Source organism: Lepisosteus platostomus, chromosome 9 (genome assembly GCF_059453375.1).
Source record: "Lepisosteus platostomus isolate fLepPlt1 chromosome 9, fLepPlt1.hap1, whole genome shotgun sequence".
Classification (NCBI taxonomy): Eukaryota; Metazoa; Chordata; class Actinopteri; order Semionotiformes; family Lepisosteidae; genus Lepisosteus; species Lepisosteus platostomus.
The window spans coordinates 51670033-51685044 of NC_142619.1; the positions used below are offsets into that span (position 1 = coordinate 51670033).

General features: G+C 36.5%; 1 protein-coding gene across 1 annotated transcript in view; it reads right to left on the bottom strand.

The window, feature by feature from the left end:
* The window catches only part of kcp (kielin cysteine rich BMP regulator), a 103370-nt gene that overhangs the window by 46011 nt on the left and 42347 nt on the right, over positions 1 to 15012 (bottom strand). Inside the window, exons 12-22 of the mRNA XM_088645479.1 lie at positions 13395 to 13488; positions 12479 to 12561; positions 12054 to 12147; positions 11773 to 11852; positions 10809 to 10894; positions 10211 to 10301; positions 8111 to 8210; positions 4992 to 5077; positions 4313 to 4406; positions 2034 to 2186; positions 1829 to 1935 (exon numbers count right to left, since the gene is read on the bottom strand). Coding sequence (XP_088501605.1) covers positions 1829 to 1935; positions 2034 to 2186; positions 4313 to 4406; positions 4992 to 5077; positions 8111 to 8210; positions 10211 to 10301; positions 10809 to 10894; positions 11773 to 11852; positions 12054 to 12147; positions 12479 to 12561; positions 13395 to 13488 — 1068 coding nt within the window. The remainder of the gene's footprint in view (positions 1 to 1828; positions 1936 to 2033; positions 2187 to 4312; positions 4407 to 4991; positions 5078 to 8110; positions 8211 to 10210; positions 10302 to 10808; positions 10895 to 11772; positions 11853 to 12053; positions 12148 to 12478; positions 12562 to 13394; positions 13489 to 15012) is intronic.

Consider the following 15012-nt stretch of genomic DNA (forward strand, 5'->3'; position numbering starts at 1 on the left):
CCATGATGTAGCAGAGTTTATTTACATAGCAAATGCAAAGACTCTGAGGCAAGCGTGAGGCTCTGGTTGGGCTGTGTTGAGGGTGAGTAGTGTCTGTGGAGTGGGCGGTCCTCTAGGATGTGCTGCATAGTTTGCTTCATCCCACAGAAACACAGAAGGCTTGCATCGATTGCCCATCTGTAGAGGCTGGAAAGACAGGAACCATGACCGATCCTAAAGCAGCTTTAGAGTGGACCACTCTTTTTGTAGAAGGTGAAAACCGAGAGGTTATTGGGTAGCGCATGTGAATACAGTAGGTGCAGTCCAGTGATTCCCATTCTTAGGCCCAGGTGGAGTCTTCACTATGTCCTTGTGTAGCGGCAGGTGAGAAGCTGTTTGGACCTCTTTGAGCATTTTGTGGGTTTTTGAGTCACACAGTCAGATATGTGGAGGACTGATGTTTGCTAGGGCAGGAAGCCAGGGGAGTTGGGTTGTGTGTAGGGTTCCAGTGATGATGTGCGTCAGGTGAGTATACAGTATGTGATGATCTTGACCAGAGAGGGGGGCACAGTATTATGCTGTTCAGAAAGACTATACAAGGGCTGTGGTCCGTAGGGTGGAAGTGGCAGCTCCTCTGGTTGTATCAGAAAGTTCAGATATTGTTCCTTGTTCAGACCTTGGCTTCTTTTGTCTTTAAGTGCTCCGGGAAGGTAAGCGTCTTGTCTAGGGTCACTCCAAGGTATGTCAGAGTAAGACAGTGCTGCAATTTCAAATTGTTCATCTGAATTTTGAACTTTTTTGTAGCTTTTGTACTGTGGAGGTGGAATAGACTGGATACGTTTTTTGCAGGGCTTGGTTTGAGTTGCCATGTGTTGCCGTATTGCTCAAGTTGTCATATGTTCTCATTATTTAGGATCTGGTCAAAATTGGAGGATTGTGTTGCCAGACAGATGTCATCAACATATCTAATCTTTCATGATGTGTTTTTTGTTGAGGTCATTTATGTACAGCTTAAACGGGTTGGGAGTAAATACTGATCCCTGAGTGAATCTATTTGTCTGTCATTCTCATGTACATGCTTCCTGTTGAATATGAACTAAGACTTGTCCGTTGCTCAGCAGTGTTTGGATTATTTGGGGTATCCGGTGGGGGGGGAGGCCCACAACAGCTTCAATAGAAGACCGGAGTGACAGACAGTGCCAGAGGTTGCCGTGAAGTCAAGGAACACAGTGTCTGTCTGCAGGGTCTTCTGAAAAAACATTTTCATTGAGGGCTAGTACCTATTCTGCTGTGCTGAGGTGTGGAACAGCCTCGTCAACACTGAGGACTTCACACCTGGTGTTACGCCTTAGAAAATGAGGAGCTCAAGATTTTTGTAGGGGACAAACAGGAAAGAAATTGGGCAGTAGCTGGATGGAAATCTGGGGGTCTTTTCCAGGTTTAGATCTGGCAATGGCCTTTGCTTAAAGGTCACAGCAAAGGTGATGTGGCAGTGTTGTAGCAGGGCACAGTGAACAGTAAAACAATCACTACTACAATCCACTAGAGGGAGCCTAATGCAAAATACTACAATACTTGAGGCTGAAATTGAGACTTCAGAAAAATAATATAGTTACATAGTATAATGCATTAATGTAAAATGTAGTTCTAATGTTTTTGTTAAATGAGTATCAATGTATTCAATCAGAACTCAAAAGTTTTTGTTAAGTTTATATGAGAACAGCTTGCCAGGGCTTCCCCGCAACCCGATTCTTGATAAAGTAGATAGAAAATGGATAGATGAATTATGTCAGAACAGAAAAAAAACTTAAAAGGCTCATATTTTTGAGAATGCTTTAGTGCCCCTCACCTGACACCTGCAGTTCTGACAAGGGTTGTCTGGGTCAATGAAGTCTTGTCCATTGTTGTATATCCGCTGATTGTATGTACACTGGTCACATGTGGCACAGCAATCTCCTAAAAAGGAAAACCCAAAGAATTAACCTCAGCTTGTAGAATCCAAACTACACGAAAAGGCCACATTGTGGGGAGGAGCTCTTTAATTCACAACTCACCTTGAACTTTGGTGGGGTGTGAGCAAGAGATGGGATGACATTGTGACACCTGGCATAATGAATCCCCATTAATACAGGTACAGCTGCTGCAAGGATTGTCGTCTGGCTCCCATTCGGTCCCCTCCTCAAACTCCACTCCCTCCTGCACACAGACTGGACAAGCGAGACATCAAACAGAAACTGGAATCAGACCGATTCCTCACACTATTCTGCCTTTCTGGTGTTCTGCATTTTTGTTATTCACCTACCTCCCTTTAAAAGGCAAGAAACATACTTTGTGTCTTCATTGGATCTACTAACTATAATTATTAACCCTTATTTTACACTGTCTGTAGGTTATGTACACCTCCATTCTGTTGAAAAGAATATTTTCATGATGTCTTGATCACAGTCTGGTGCAAAAAACACAGCAAAATTCACATGTGTGAGTCAGTATATTGAAGGACTAAAATTAGTGATCAGTGTCACATGTAAACCATGCTTAAGGCAAAATGCACAGCATTTAAGAAGCTGAATAGATGCAGCTCCCCTTGCTTTTTTAACAGAGAAAGAGAATTGGCCAAAGAAAGATTTTGAAGGGCAACGAATGACAAAAACTAAACATTGAGAACATGAAAGACTTTGCCTTTCAAAGCAGAAAGCCTGTTGTTTTTAATTCAGATGCAGTGAAAACCAGCCCAAAATGAGACACAACATTATAGTAAGAACTATTTATAAGGCTATTCTTTGTTGGTCTTATGTTCTTACACTACTTTAAATGGGGGATTTCTGAAAACTATTGCCCAACATTCAAGCCAAGTAAAAAATAGGACAGAAATGGTAGAATATTGTTAACTCTAATATAATATCAATTAGATATTAATAAACAGATGTCATGGCTAGCAATGATATGCAGATAATAACTGCTGTGGAAAACAAAGTTCTTAATACATAACATGCCAAGGAATTCAGATAAATAATTTATAGAAGCATACAGTATATGTACGGCATAATCAGTAACAGTATTGAGTCTGCTGTCGATCCTGACAATTAAGACAATATTAAATACACTGTGTTTTGGGAGCAAACATTTGAGATTCATGCTGAGAAAAAGCAGCAGAAAAATAAAATAAACTGATTAAAGCAAAATAAAATGAATTAATTAATTGATAGAAGTTCTCAAAATTAATCAGGATTTTAAAAGTGATGTTGAAAAAGAAAAAAACAAAAACAAATGCCCTTTCTCTTATCTTTATAAAATTACAATACTAAAGTTTTGAGTATTGTAAATTAAAGGAAGCTAAGGAAAATTCAAAATTTCCTGGGAAAGATACAGTATAGGTAAAGGGCCATCAAGATGTGCTAGTTTGGTCTTCTCTTTCCAACTGTATGTCAATGGTACTGTACCCGATCAGTAAAAGGACTCAAGTGTTAAGTCAGAATATAGTTAATATGTAGCACAGAGAGCCTTTTTCTTTTGTGTCTTGAAAGCAAATCTCTTCCAGTCTTTCATGCCTTGCTATTTTGACTCAGAGCTTCAACAGCAAACTTTTCAGTAGGGTTTAAGCATTAATATATGAAACATAATATATAGTAATTGAATAAAGCAGGCATTCATTATAGATTTAACACAACACAGTAGGTGACATTGTTCTACTATGTTACAAAGTAGAACTGACAAGCTTTAAGTGAAAAACTGATCCATAGTTCTCATGCTGAGATGCTGAATTTATACAATATTGCCAGAGCATAGTACTTTCTTTTCAAGCATGCTTTGAAGAACGTGGTTTTTATCATTCTCTCATCTGGTAGTGACTACTGTAATCCTATACCTGCCTGTGGTTCGAAGCATGATGATGTATGCTTAGAGTTCAGCCACTCAGCTGCTTCTGTTCTGACTGTGTGTAAGATCAATTTACAACTGTGCTCATGGCTAGATATTTAAGATATTGATTAGTACTGTATGGCAAATTCCTACTTCAAATGATTATTCCTAAAACTATGTAAATAGTGATCTATAAAAGCTGGAGTTGTATTCTCAAGTAAGGTCTATGTTCATCAAGCGGGTTAGTACTTCACTTTTATTTTATCACACAAGATGGTCAAAACCATAAATACCACTTAATGTCACTTCTCACAGAATAAAATAAATATAATGTAGGTCAGTATAACACCTAAAAATGTCAACACTGCAAAATAAATCAATTTACAAGCAGTCACTGACACATCATTTTGAAACCCAATCAGAAATCTCTACTCCATAAAACAAAAACATTTTAAAGTTTTACAGTATAATATACCTTTGCAAATTGGGCAGCATTGCTGAGGGTCAATTATTGGGTTTGAACACCTTGCTGGTGGGCAGGTCTCCTGATGGCATCGCACATCCCCTCTCTGAAATAGAAAAATGTCTATAACAAGCAGATCATATTGTACCTTTTGAAATCCCCTGCCTCACAAAAATTAATCACTGCACCATTAATCATTTGTGCATAAAACATCTAGAATTTCCGTTTTATGCCCAGTGCCAGATTTTGGTGTTCGTAGGCCCGGGCACTTTCGCTCGAAATGTGCAAAAGGGTGGGTAAATGCCAAGTAAATTACGTTGATTGACATAATGCACTTTAAACTATTCTAATGCTAAATCATTTGACTGATGGAGCGAGTCGAGCGACCATCACGTCTAATTTCTAGAACAGCCACAAGATGGCGTATGATTATTGATTTGCAGCAACAAGAGTCGATTGCAGGGATATTTCAGCTTGTTTTTTCTTAGTCACTAGTGTTTCCCTCCTTTGTAGGCCCTTAACATTTTGTAGGCCCTAGGCACTGTGCCTACAGTGACTAATGGGAAATCTGGCACTGTTTATGTCTATGAAATTATTTTAAAGCAGTCCACTTCCACAATTACTCATAGTAATTACAATGCAAAGTGTTGTACCTCCTGAAGCGACCAGTCTTGAACATGTGTATACTCACAGTGCAGGTACACTTCAGGCACGGGATACTTCCTGGAGGAGTGAAAACCTTCCCAGTGGGATACAACCTCCTCTCATACTCACACACTGAAACGAGATAGAGACACTACTACAATACAGATGCAACAATATACAGTAGATGCAGGAATATTTTTGGTCCTGTGTGTCATTCTAAGCAATATAATTAACATCACATGTGTATTTTCCACCTGTACAGCATTGCTTGGTTTAGGGCCTTACATTGCTTATCAAATGCTGAAAAATTGATGAATGAGTTTCTGATTGAGATTAGACAACTGCAGCACCTTACTGTGGTATGTAAAGTACTAACTATGTTTGAATATGTACACATTCCTGCAGTTCATGTGTTAACTTAAAGATTTGTGCCTAAACATAAAGTCAAATTGCATTGGCTCTCTGTTAAATTCAGAGTGGAAAACTCTGAATAGTCTTGATCCAGGTTAACTTTAGGAATAATTGCACGTATATAGTTAATCAGAGATCTATTGATTCGGGTCTACTTATTCTACGTAAGACCAGAATCTAAACAATGGATGATAAAGTTTTCTCTTGTGCAGTTCTGATATGTGAAACCCATTGCCCAAACCTATTATACACTCTGTGATTGTGGAGAATCATACGAATCATTTTAAATCGTATCTTTTTATTGTTGTTTGTAGTCTCTAAATTTGTTGTATTCTTGGTTGTGGTTCATTTTACTGTATTACTTTTTTTTCTGTTGTGATTTTAATTTTTTTTTATTTTATTCTTTTTTCTAATACATTGTGGATGCTAGTAATTATAGAGACTGACAGAAATTAATCATCCTTCTCCAAATACAGAGTATTAGTATGTTTTATGTTGAGGTTTTACATTCAAGAGGAGGCAAATGGATCATGTAAAACATAGTGCTGTAATTTTCCAAAACAAATGGAATTGTTCTTAGTAAATTAACAAAAAAAACATGTATGGCAGAAATCATTCAATATTCATATTTCAGATTAAAGCTGAAAAATAGTCCATGTGCTTAATTGAATCATCTAGAACTAGTGAGAAGTTCATTTTTTATCTATAATTGAAACATACTAAAGATTAAAGAGAAATAAATTTAACAACAAAAATATTCTGAGAAATAAAATGATCTTCACAGTTTAACAACAAAAAGTCTAGACTGTCAACAATGCTTCACCAGGGAAATATTCATCTCTATCCTATCTACCCTGCAGTTTCTTAAAAGATCATAAACCACACACATTGATTTCAGGTCTTCCTGTCTACCTTCAGTCTCCTACTGATGGTTACCTCTTAAAGGCATAGTCCACAAATGGAATTCAGACTCCTCTGTAACCCACAGTAACATCATCTTTCAAAATATTAGAGAACTGAATTTAGCACACAAAAAAACAATCACTGAGAGTAATAAGTAACAGCCCCTTTCTGCAGGCTATATGGTTCCAACATCTTTATATGATTGAGACTGTTTTTTTTTTAATAGAATACTTTGTGTAGCATGATTTCCTTTTGTGTCTCATGAAAACAAATGACACCACCATGCTTTTGAGAAGGCCAATAAAAATGAACCAAAGATGAGTCACTGAAATGAAAGAAGATGAAAGCTATTTGCCTCGGATTTCCTCAGGCTTAGTGGTTATCAGTTCAATCTTTCCTGCTTTCTCAATAAACATAAGAAAAGCTTAAGCTTCTTTAGTTGTGCTGGTAGGTTTCTTTATCTTTGAAAAACATTGTTTAAACCTAAGGAGTTGCAAACTTACAATCTGAGAAAATTTATGGTATGGTATAATTTTATATTCTATTGAAAAAATCTTTCTATTAATATTTCCTACGTGAAAACTGAACAAAATATTGTTTGTTTTCTAAATAATATTCATATGTAATTCATATAGCAAGGAGTTACAGAAGTGCCCAGAGATATCTTCAGAGAAAGGCAAGTCATTTCTATACTTACTACTGTATATGATTTATGAGCAATAATATCAATAAGAAGATGTCCTGTATTCTTTAAACACACAAACAAACGTCTTTCTTTGTAAGACTGAAGTACAATACATAGTTATTTAGTACAGACATAGTTATGGACAGTAGACTGATATTTACAGTAAGGTATTGGGAATAGTCATTATCTGACTAACAACTTCTCAATACACTGTAGGATATCTCTATATTGACCTTTACATTTGACAAGCCATCTCTTATCATTATTTTATTACATTATATTCAGTTAACAGACTGAAACATAAGAGTGTAATAGTTACACAAAATGAAATAAATTAAAACAATAAAATACAAAACTGGCATCTAATTAAGCAAATTCTGAAGTGGTGAAAACATCTGAACACACTGTCACACTTTTTGCACTAGCAATATACTGTAGTAACCTAGACACACTTCTTTCCATAAGGAATATCTCTGCAAGTTATTACAACCAAGTGCAAAGATACAGTATTCCAGCCTCCACACAGTCTCTTCAAAGTGTAGAATTTATCGCACAACAAACAGTGCAAAGGTTACTCAACAAAAAATTGTTGATAATTCATGATTGTAATCCATGGCCATATCATTGAATTATATACTGTCCTAACTAGAAATTACAGAATAGCCCAAAACAGCAAGTCAGTACACCTCTAGTACCAATTCCACCAGAGTTTCAACAGATTGACCACCAAGCCAGGGTCACCTGATACAGCACTCTATGAGATGTTAATAGGTGAGATGCTCCTTTCAACCTGAACTACAATTCTTTATATATGTTTTTTTTATCTGCCTATAAAACCTCAAAGCTGTGCAAACTGAAAGACCAACTGGGTCTGCTTTTGTCATCATGTACGAAAGACAAATGTACCAATATTCATTCCTCTTGTGAAGTTTTTTACTGTAATCAAGTTTCTTTATCATAACACAGCCTACTCAAGAAAAGGACTGGTCTGCTACTGCTTTACAGTTCTCAGGAACCATAGGATAAATTAAACACTGAGAGATTCCCACTACTTAGAACAGGATATCATTCTATAGTATTTGGAAGGGTACTGTAGTATCAAATCATCTTTGTTCTTTAAATTGGACTTTATTGTACCACATTTTAATTCTAGCTACTGTACTTACTGTCACAGGTAGGGCAACATTGTCCTCTAGGTTTGGCTGGATGACTGCATCGAACAGGAGCACAATTCAAGTCCAAGCGCTCACATGACACTTTACCAGCCTGTAAATAAAGAACATACAATATAGACGTACTGTGTGTACAGTATACACTATGAAGAAGTACAGTATACACCTGAAGAAGGCTCCACGGCCGAAACGTTGTGTTCTCTTTCTTCTTTTTTTCAGCATGGAATAAACCTATTACTTGTTCGTATACACTATGTACTGTACATACTGTATACTTTTTGACTCCACAGCGAAGCACACAATAATTAACCAAAAAAGAAAAAGCATCTCTGTTTCTTTTAATGTTACAATACTACCATCAGCAGAGAATAAACAGCTGCTGAAGAAAGCCCAGAAAGTTAGATCAGCTGAAATCATTCGGTCCAAAGCTAAAACCAACATCAACATTTACTTTTTGCCCAGTTTATATGCAAGCAGACAAGTAGTGATCGAAATGTAATCTTTAAAAATGAACAAGAAAAGAAATGTACTGTGGTATGGAAGGTTTAAACAATTAAAAATGTAACAATATCGTTTTATGCCATTTCAGACATAGGTTCTTTAGCGATTCAGAATAAATGTAACCACAGTGAACTTTCTATCTACAGAAGCAACACCTGTCACTTTCCTTATTTTATCTATAGTGATGAGAAACCTCTTGTGATTTTCACATACTGTATTTTACATATTTGAAACCTAAAATGTCATTAGATCTTATTCTAAATCCTAATTACAGATTTTATTAACCTTATGAACCAAATGACAAAAAACATGATACTCTTCCGACATTCATCATCAAATTATGTGACATTTAAAATTCATGCTTGACAAAGTATTTGATCCTTTCAATACGGTATCTAGTGGCACTCCCTTCGAGTAGGAATGACTGCAATTAAACATTTCCTGTAATCATCAGCCTCTCACATTGTTTTTGAAGAACATTGGCCCATTTCCCCTTACAGCTCCTTCAACCTTTTGACATGTGAAGGCAGCTTTGCATGGACAGCTCTTTTCAGATTAAATTTCACGGGATTAGGTCAGAACTTTGACAGGAGTTTCTGCTTGTATGCTTAGGATTGTTGTTTTGCTTTAAGACCCACTTTTGGTGCAGTTTCAGGTCAAAGAGATGGAGGGTCTGACATTCTCCTGTTGAATCCTGTGATACAATGCAGAATTCCTGGTTTTGTCAATGATGGCAAGACATTCATTCTTAAGCAGCAAAACTGTCCCAAACATCACACTCCACCAAATATTCCTGATGGCTGGGATGAGGTTCTATAAACCATATTGGACATTTACATAAAGAGTGGGTTTAATTCAAGGAGGCTATCAAATCAAAACTATGAAATTTGTCTTTTTCACAAATATTTTGTCCACATTTTTTATGATTTGATGCCTGTTTTCTGACAAAATAGTATTGTTCAGTTGTTACACCAGCTTATGGTAACTGTTTGTGCTGCAGTGATTCTTTAATGACAAGGAGCACATAAAGAGCTATTATTGACATTTTATTTTGTATTTGGAATAGTAGCATATTTAAAATAATACTTTTTCTGGTGCTTATTAACCAATACCAATGGCACTTTATTTGACTGTATTGCAAGAGTGTTTTAACTTTGAGTCATGGTGGATTAAGTGCCACTGATTCAACACTTCTCAATTCTCACTTAGCAAAAGTAAGATTCATTTTCTAACCGCTTTATCCAATACAGGGTCCTGAGGTAGCAGGGCTTAGGTTGGGGACAGCGGAGGCTGGGAGTACAGCTGCTGAAACAGTCAAATTCTTCTTGCATAGTACATCTATTGTAGCTGTCTGACTTTATTTTAAGGGTCCTTTGGTAAGAAAAGTAAATGGAGATACAGTACCACTGATGGGGGTTAATTTTGGGGTGAGGGAAATGTTACATTGTTTTGTTATGTTTCTGGAACAAAATAAAGGAGTAAAAATGGTTCAGAATATGGAAGTCAGCAATACATCTCTGCATAATCTTATAACACAATGTATATTAACACTGATTATTCCTCACATGCTCAAAAACCACTACTATGACTTACCAAACACCTGCATCTCAAGCAGGGGTTAAGAGTTGAAATGAATTCTTGTCCATCTACAAAAGTCTGAGATTCATATTCACACTCCTCACAGCTGCAAAAAGCAAGGCCAACAATATATGAGCTCAGCAGATAAAGGGTAATCACATTAATCAAATATAATCTGTGCCGACTGCACAATTAAGATTTATTTTATACCTCAACTACAGTGCAAAATACTAAATGGCAGCATACTTAAATTTATAGGAATTAACTTGAATTACAACTGTCAAATGTAGGGGAATACGAATATTGATAAATTAAGAATATCAACAATAATTCATTACCTTAATGTAGCCTTGTGTTAAAAAAAAACTCAATTGCTTTGCTTATAGAAGGGGACCCACTTAATTTACCACCAAAGTGCTGCACCCAGTACACTGCTATTAACTGATCAGGCAGATAAGAGAGAAGGTTCGTTGCTAATCAAATTAGAAAGGCGTAACTAGCCAGGATCCTGCACTGAGCACGTTTAAGTTAGTGTTTAACCATTTATTCAAAGGATATGTAATGACCAAGTAGTCAGGATCTTGATTTTTGTACAGTGTCCCTGGACACTTACCGTGGACAACATTCCCCTGGCCTCTGTACAGGATTTCTGCATGGCGTCTCAGGACATGGGATAGGGTTACAATGAGCATCACCATTCTGTGCCAAAAGAAAGGGGACAGAGTTTTTAAAAATTCACCATAAACACTCATTCAACTAATTTTTGAAAGAAACCAGGGTGTCAGCTTGAACAACATGGCTGTGTAGCTTGTCCCAGGTTCTCACAGGCCCTTGTATAAAAATTGTTCCCCGTGCTCAGTTGTGAATACACGTCATTGTAGCATTCATTGGTGTCTGGTTGCCGTTCACTGTTTATTCTGAAGTCCACTATGTTGACTTGAGTCAGATCCTTTATTCTCTGTTTATGTCTAAAAAGAGTCAGCTATTTTGGTAAATCATTGAACAACATTACATTTCTCTAAGCCCAGGAAAGTATCTGGCCATTATTCTCCAGCCTGATTCAAGAACAGGAATATCTTTTTTAGGAAACTCCTTTTTAAGAGTTGTGGGAGTTTGGACCAAGCCTCCCATCCTTGTTGCCAAATCAAACAAGCTTAGTAGGCTGAACAATCTCCTTCAAATTTTGTAACCTTTATTATGTTTTTCTAACCACTTCCAACACAGGCCAGTGAGGAAGTCAGTGGCATACACCCTGGATGGGAAGCCAATCCATGGCAGAGCACACACAGACACACATACTATACACTCAAACAAAAAACAGTTTTTCCAGAAGCCATATAACCTGCAAGGATGTCTCTGGACTGTAGGAGGAAACCGAAGCACCCAAATGAAACCCACATGAACATAGGGAAAATATGGAAATTCCAAGCAGATAGCACCCCACAATTGAATCCAGGATCCCAGCAATGCTAACCATTGTACCATTGTGCCACCCTGTTACATTTTTCTGTTATTACGTGAAAAAAAAACATTGAATTACTATTACCAGTTATTTTAGAAATTATCGAGTCACTTACTACACAGACACAATCTGCACAACGGTCTCCAGCTGGTACAATGTCTCCATTCAGGTACTCCTGTCCATTGATCTTGCAGCCTGGAATATAACATTATTTTGTGGAATAAACAGATAACACTACATCCCTACCTTTTGGAAACAAGCTCAATCACAATATTCAGAAGGAAACTTCCCGTTGGGTAAATATGTTTTTAAACCTTGGTTGCATGACTTGACGACACATATGAGAAAGGTCTTGTAGTAAAATTCTTAATTACTCTAAAAGTCTCTGATACTCACCATCACAGACAGGACAGCAAGAACCTGGTCTGGGCTCAGGAGGATTTCTGCATGAGATGGTGCACTTCTCCTTTTCACACACAACTTCTCCCCCCTGTCACAGTACAGGAAAATAACCAGAAAAGGAAATAGAATCTTCTAAAATTAATTTCAAATAAACTTCATGCAAATTATTTGCCTTCCCAAGGAAACAGTTTGAGAAGCTCTTTGAAGTAATACAAGAAACGTGACGATGAAAGTGTAGTTAACCCAGTTTACAGTTACTAATTATTTACATGAAGAATGGTTACATGCTAAGATGATGGGCTTTACACAATTACATTTTGAACGTTCCTCAGTCCAAAAATGCCATTGAACACTGTATGTAAACTTTAGGAGTTTATCTTGCTGCCAAGAAAATTATTCAAATTAAAAACCTTTCTTACCACGCATGTGCAAATTGTACAAGGGTTGTCTGGTAGTCTCCACTTTGACTGATGTTCGTAATGGATTCCATAATGTGTGCAGCCTTTCAATCAGAAAAGGCCACGTTTTCATCAAAAGATGATCAAATGCCAACAATTACTCAATTCAAAAGAACTCTAAATAATTTCATTTTTAATCTGACTTACTTTATTTGAAGTGTCAAAATTAAAGGTCCTAAGAAACAACAGCTTTACCATGTAGGTTATTTTAATTTGGGTTAGAAAATACTCTCAGATGATACATCTGAATACTGAGATCAAAATAATAATAATAAAAATAATGTATAATTTGCTGATCGGTAAAACAACTTAAAATTAACTGAAGATTTACTTAGAACTTAACAGTTTGATTGATATTTTAATTGGATAGAATGCCATTTGATGATATAAAAAAGTATTCTATTATGAATTCATTAAAAGAAATTTGCAACAGAATGTATCAAGTGCTGAATGCATCCTGTATGTACTGTAGTAATCTATGACTGCTTTTATGCAATCTTATCCAAGGCCAATTGTTGCACCAAATATCACATTTGAGACTCAGTCTATGGTGAGTTTAGTTGTTCACTACAGACATATTCCTCAAATATACATACATTATACATACAATATATCACAATAAATATTTTATCAATAAAAAGCAACAAAACATAAAATGTGCAGAAATGTTTTGAGATAAAAGAAATAATTATTTTGTGTAACTCAAAAGAGCAGCAGTAGCACTAAGATGGTATCTGAACATTCAGCAATTCAACATCATGGATAAACGTAGTAATTGAGGCTTTATGAATTTGGAGCTTTGCCCACCAGCTAATACAAAAGTTCTGATATAAACTACAGGACATCCTGAAATCTTATAACTTATAACTTACTGTACCTCTGCATTTAGGGCAGCATTCACCTGGCACAGTCTCAGGAACAGTGCAGTCAAGAGCTGGGCAGGAGACTCTTGAGCAAAGCACATCCCCATTCTGTTCAAAAGTGAAGAAAAAAAACCAAAAGCTCCGCTTTTACCCCAGTTTGCTCAGAAAGACTGTGCTAATGCTAGTTCCCTCTTTTATATTGGGCGTCCCATTGCCAATCTACCTACTTTATACTTTCCACTCAAAAACAAAGACAATCTTAAAAACTGCATAATTTCTTTAACTTTTGTTTTGCATATAAAAGGTCCTGTCAGCTTTGCTGTAATATAAAACAGGCTAAGCATAAATGGACATGTTTCTAAACTGAAGAGGTAGACTGTCCTCAAAAGGCTTTTAATTTGTTTTTTAGTTACTGTAGCTTCAAAAGATTTTTTATTAACCAGCGAGTTATTTGCATCATACTGTAGCTTTCAGAAAGCAGGCAAAACTGGTGCCATCTCTTCAGATAACAAAGTGGTATTGTTTTAACACCAAACTATGCTATACAAAGCATTGCAAGGGAATATGAGGCATGATTTTAAATGATCTCATTTTATTTTTCAGGCAGACTTAGTTGGATTACTCATATGCTACCTGTACATAAGCCACTTAATAAGTCAATGCTTACACTTGGAGAAAGGAGGAAGCCCATAAACCCTGTGTGTATAAACTGGCTTTATACCTGTGATTAGTATCTGTATGAGACATCCTATTCATTTCTGCCAAAGATCAGCGAGGAAATCATTTGTAAAAGTTTGTAAGAGGGTGGCAGGTTCATACGACCACATTTCCCAGCAGGCTGTGGAGAATGACCTGTCATCCTCTGTGCCTTGACCAACTGATGGAAGACAGCGATTCAGGTGACAGTTAAAAACCTGGAAGCAGAGGCTTCCAGCTGTCGATCTGTAGCTGATGTCTACCTGATTCACCGTGGGACCATGTTGCTTGGGACTTTTGAGTTTCCATTGAAGTCTGAGTTTAGGGAAGCATTTTGGATTTTGGAGCAAGTAAACAGCTTATCTGCCTGGCTATTTATAGAAAGGGGCAGTCAAAGAAGTCTAGCTAGAGCCCAAGAGATGCACGAATAAAGAGCGTTATTGTTTTTACCTTATGACTGTATTTGTGCATTGTTTTTTTAAGCCTATGCTGCACAACACTCCAGTTATAAAAAAAATATTTTATGGCAGTGAATTCTTTAGTTCAAATAATTGTTGCAGCTCAATTGCCTGTTCATTTTAAATTTATAAATCAGAGTGATTTTTATTTAAATTTTACTAAAAACTTCAACCTCAAACACTTTCTATTTAGACTATCAGTTTGTTTTAAAAAAACATGCCTCTGAAATACTTGTCTACAAATCCAACAAATGGTTCCAACATAATTTTCTAATAATGTGTAAAAATACTTATGATCTTAATAGATGCAATTTTCTGAATAGGTCAATTATTACAAGAGTCTGAGGTTACTTTATTAATGTGCTTCACATGTTTTTTCTTAAGACAGAAAATTAATAAGCTGCTGTAGCTGAAACTGAGCTCCTACAGTTGATTGAAAAAACATTCGTACATAATGTCCAGACAACAAAATAAGAAA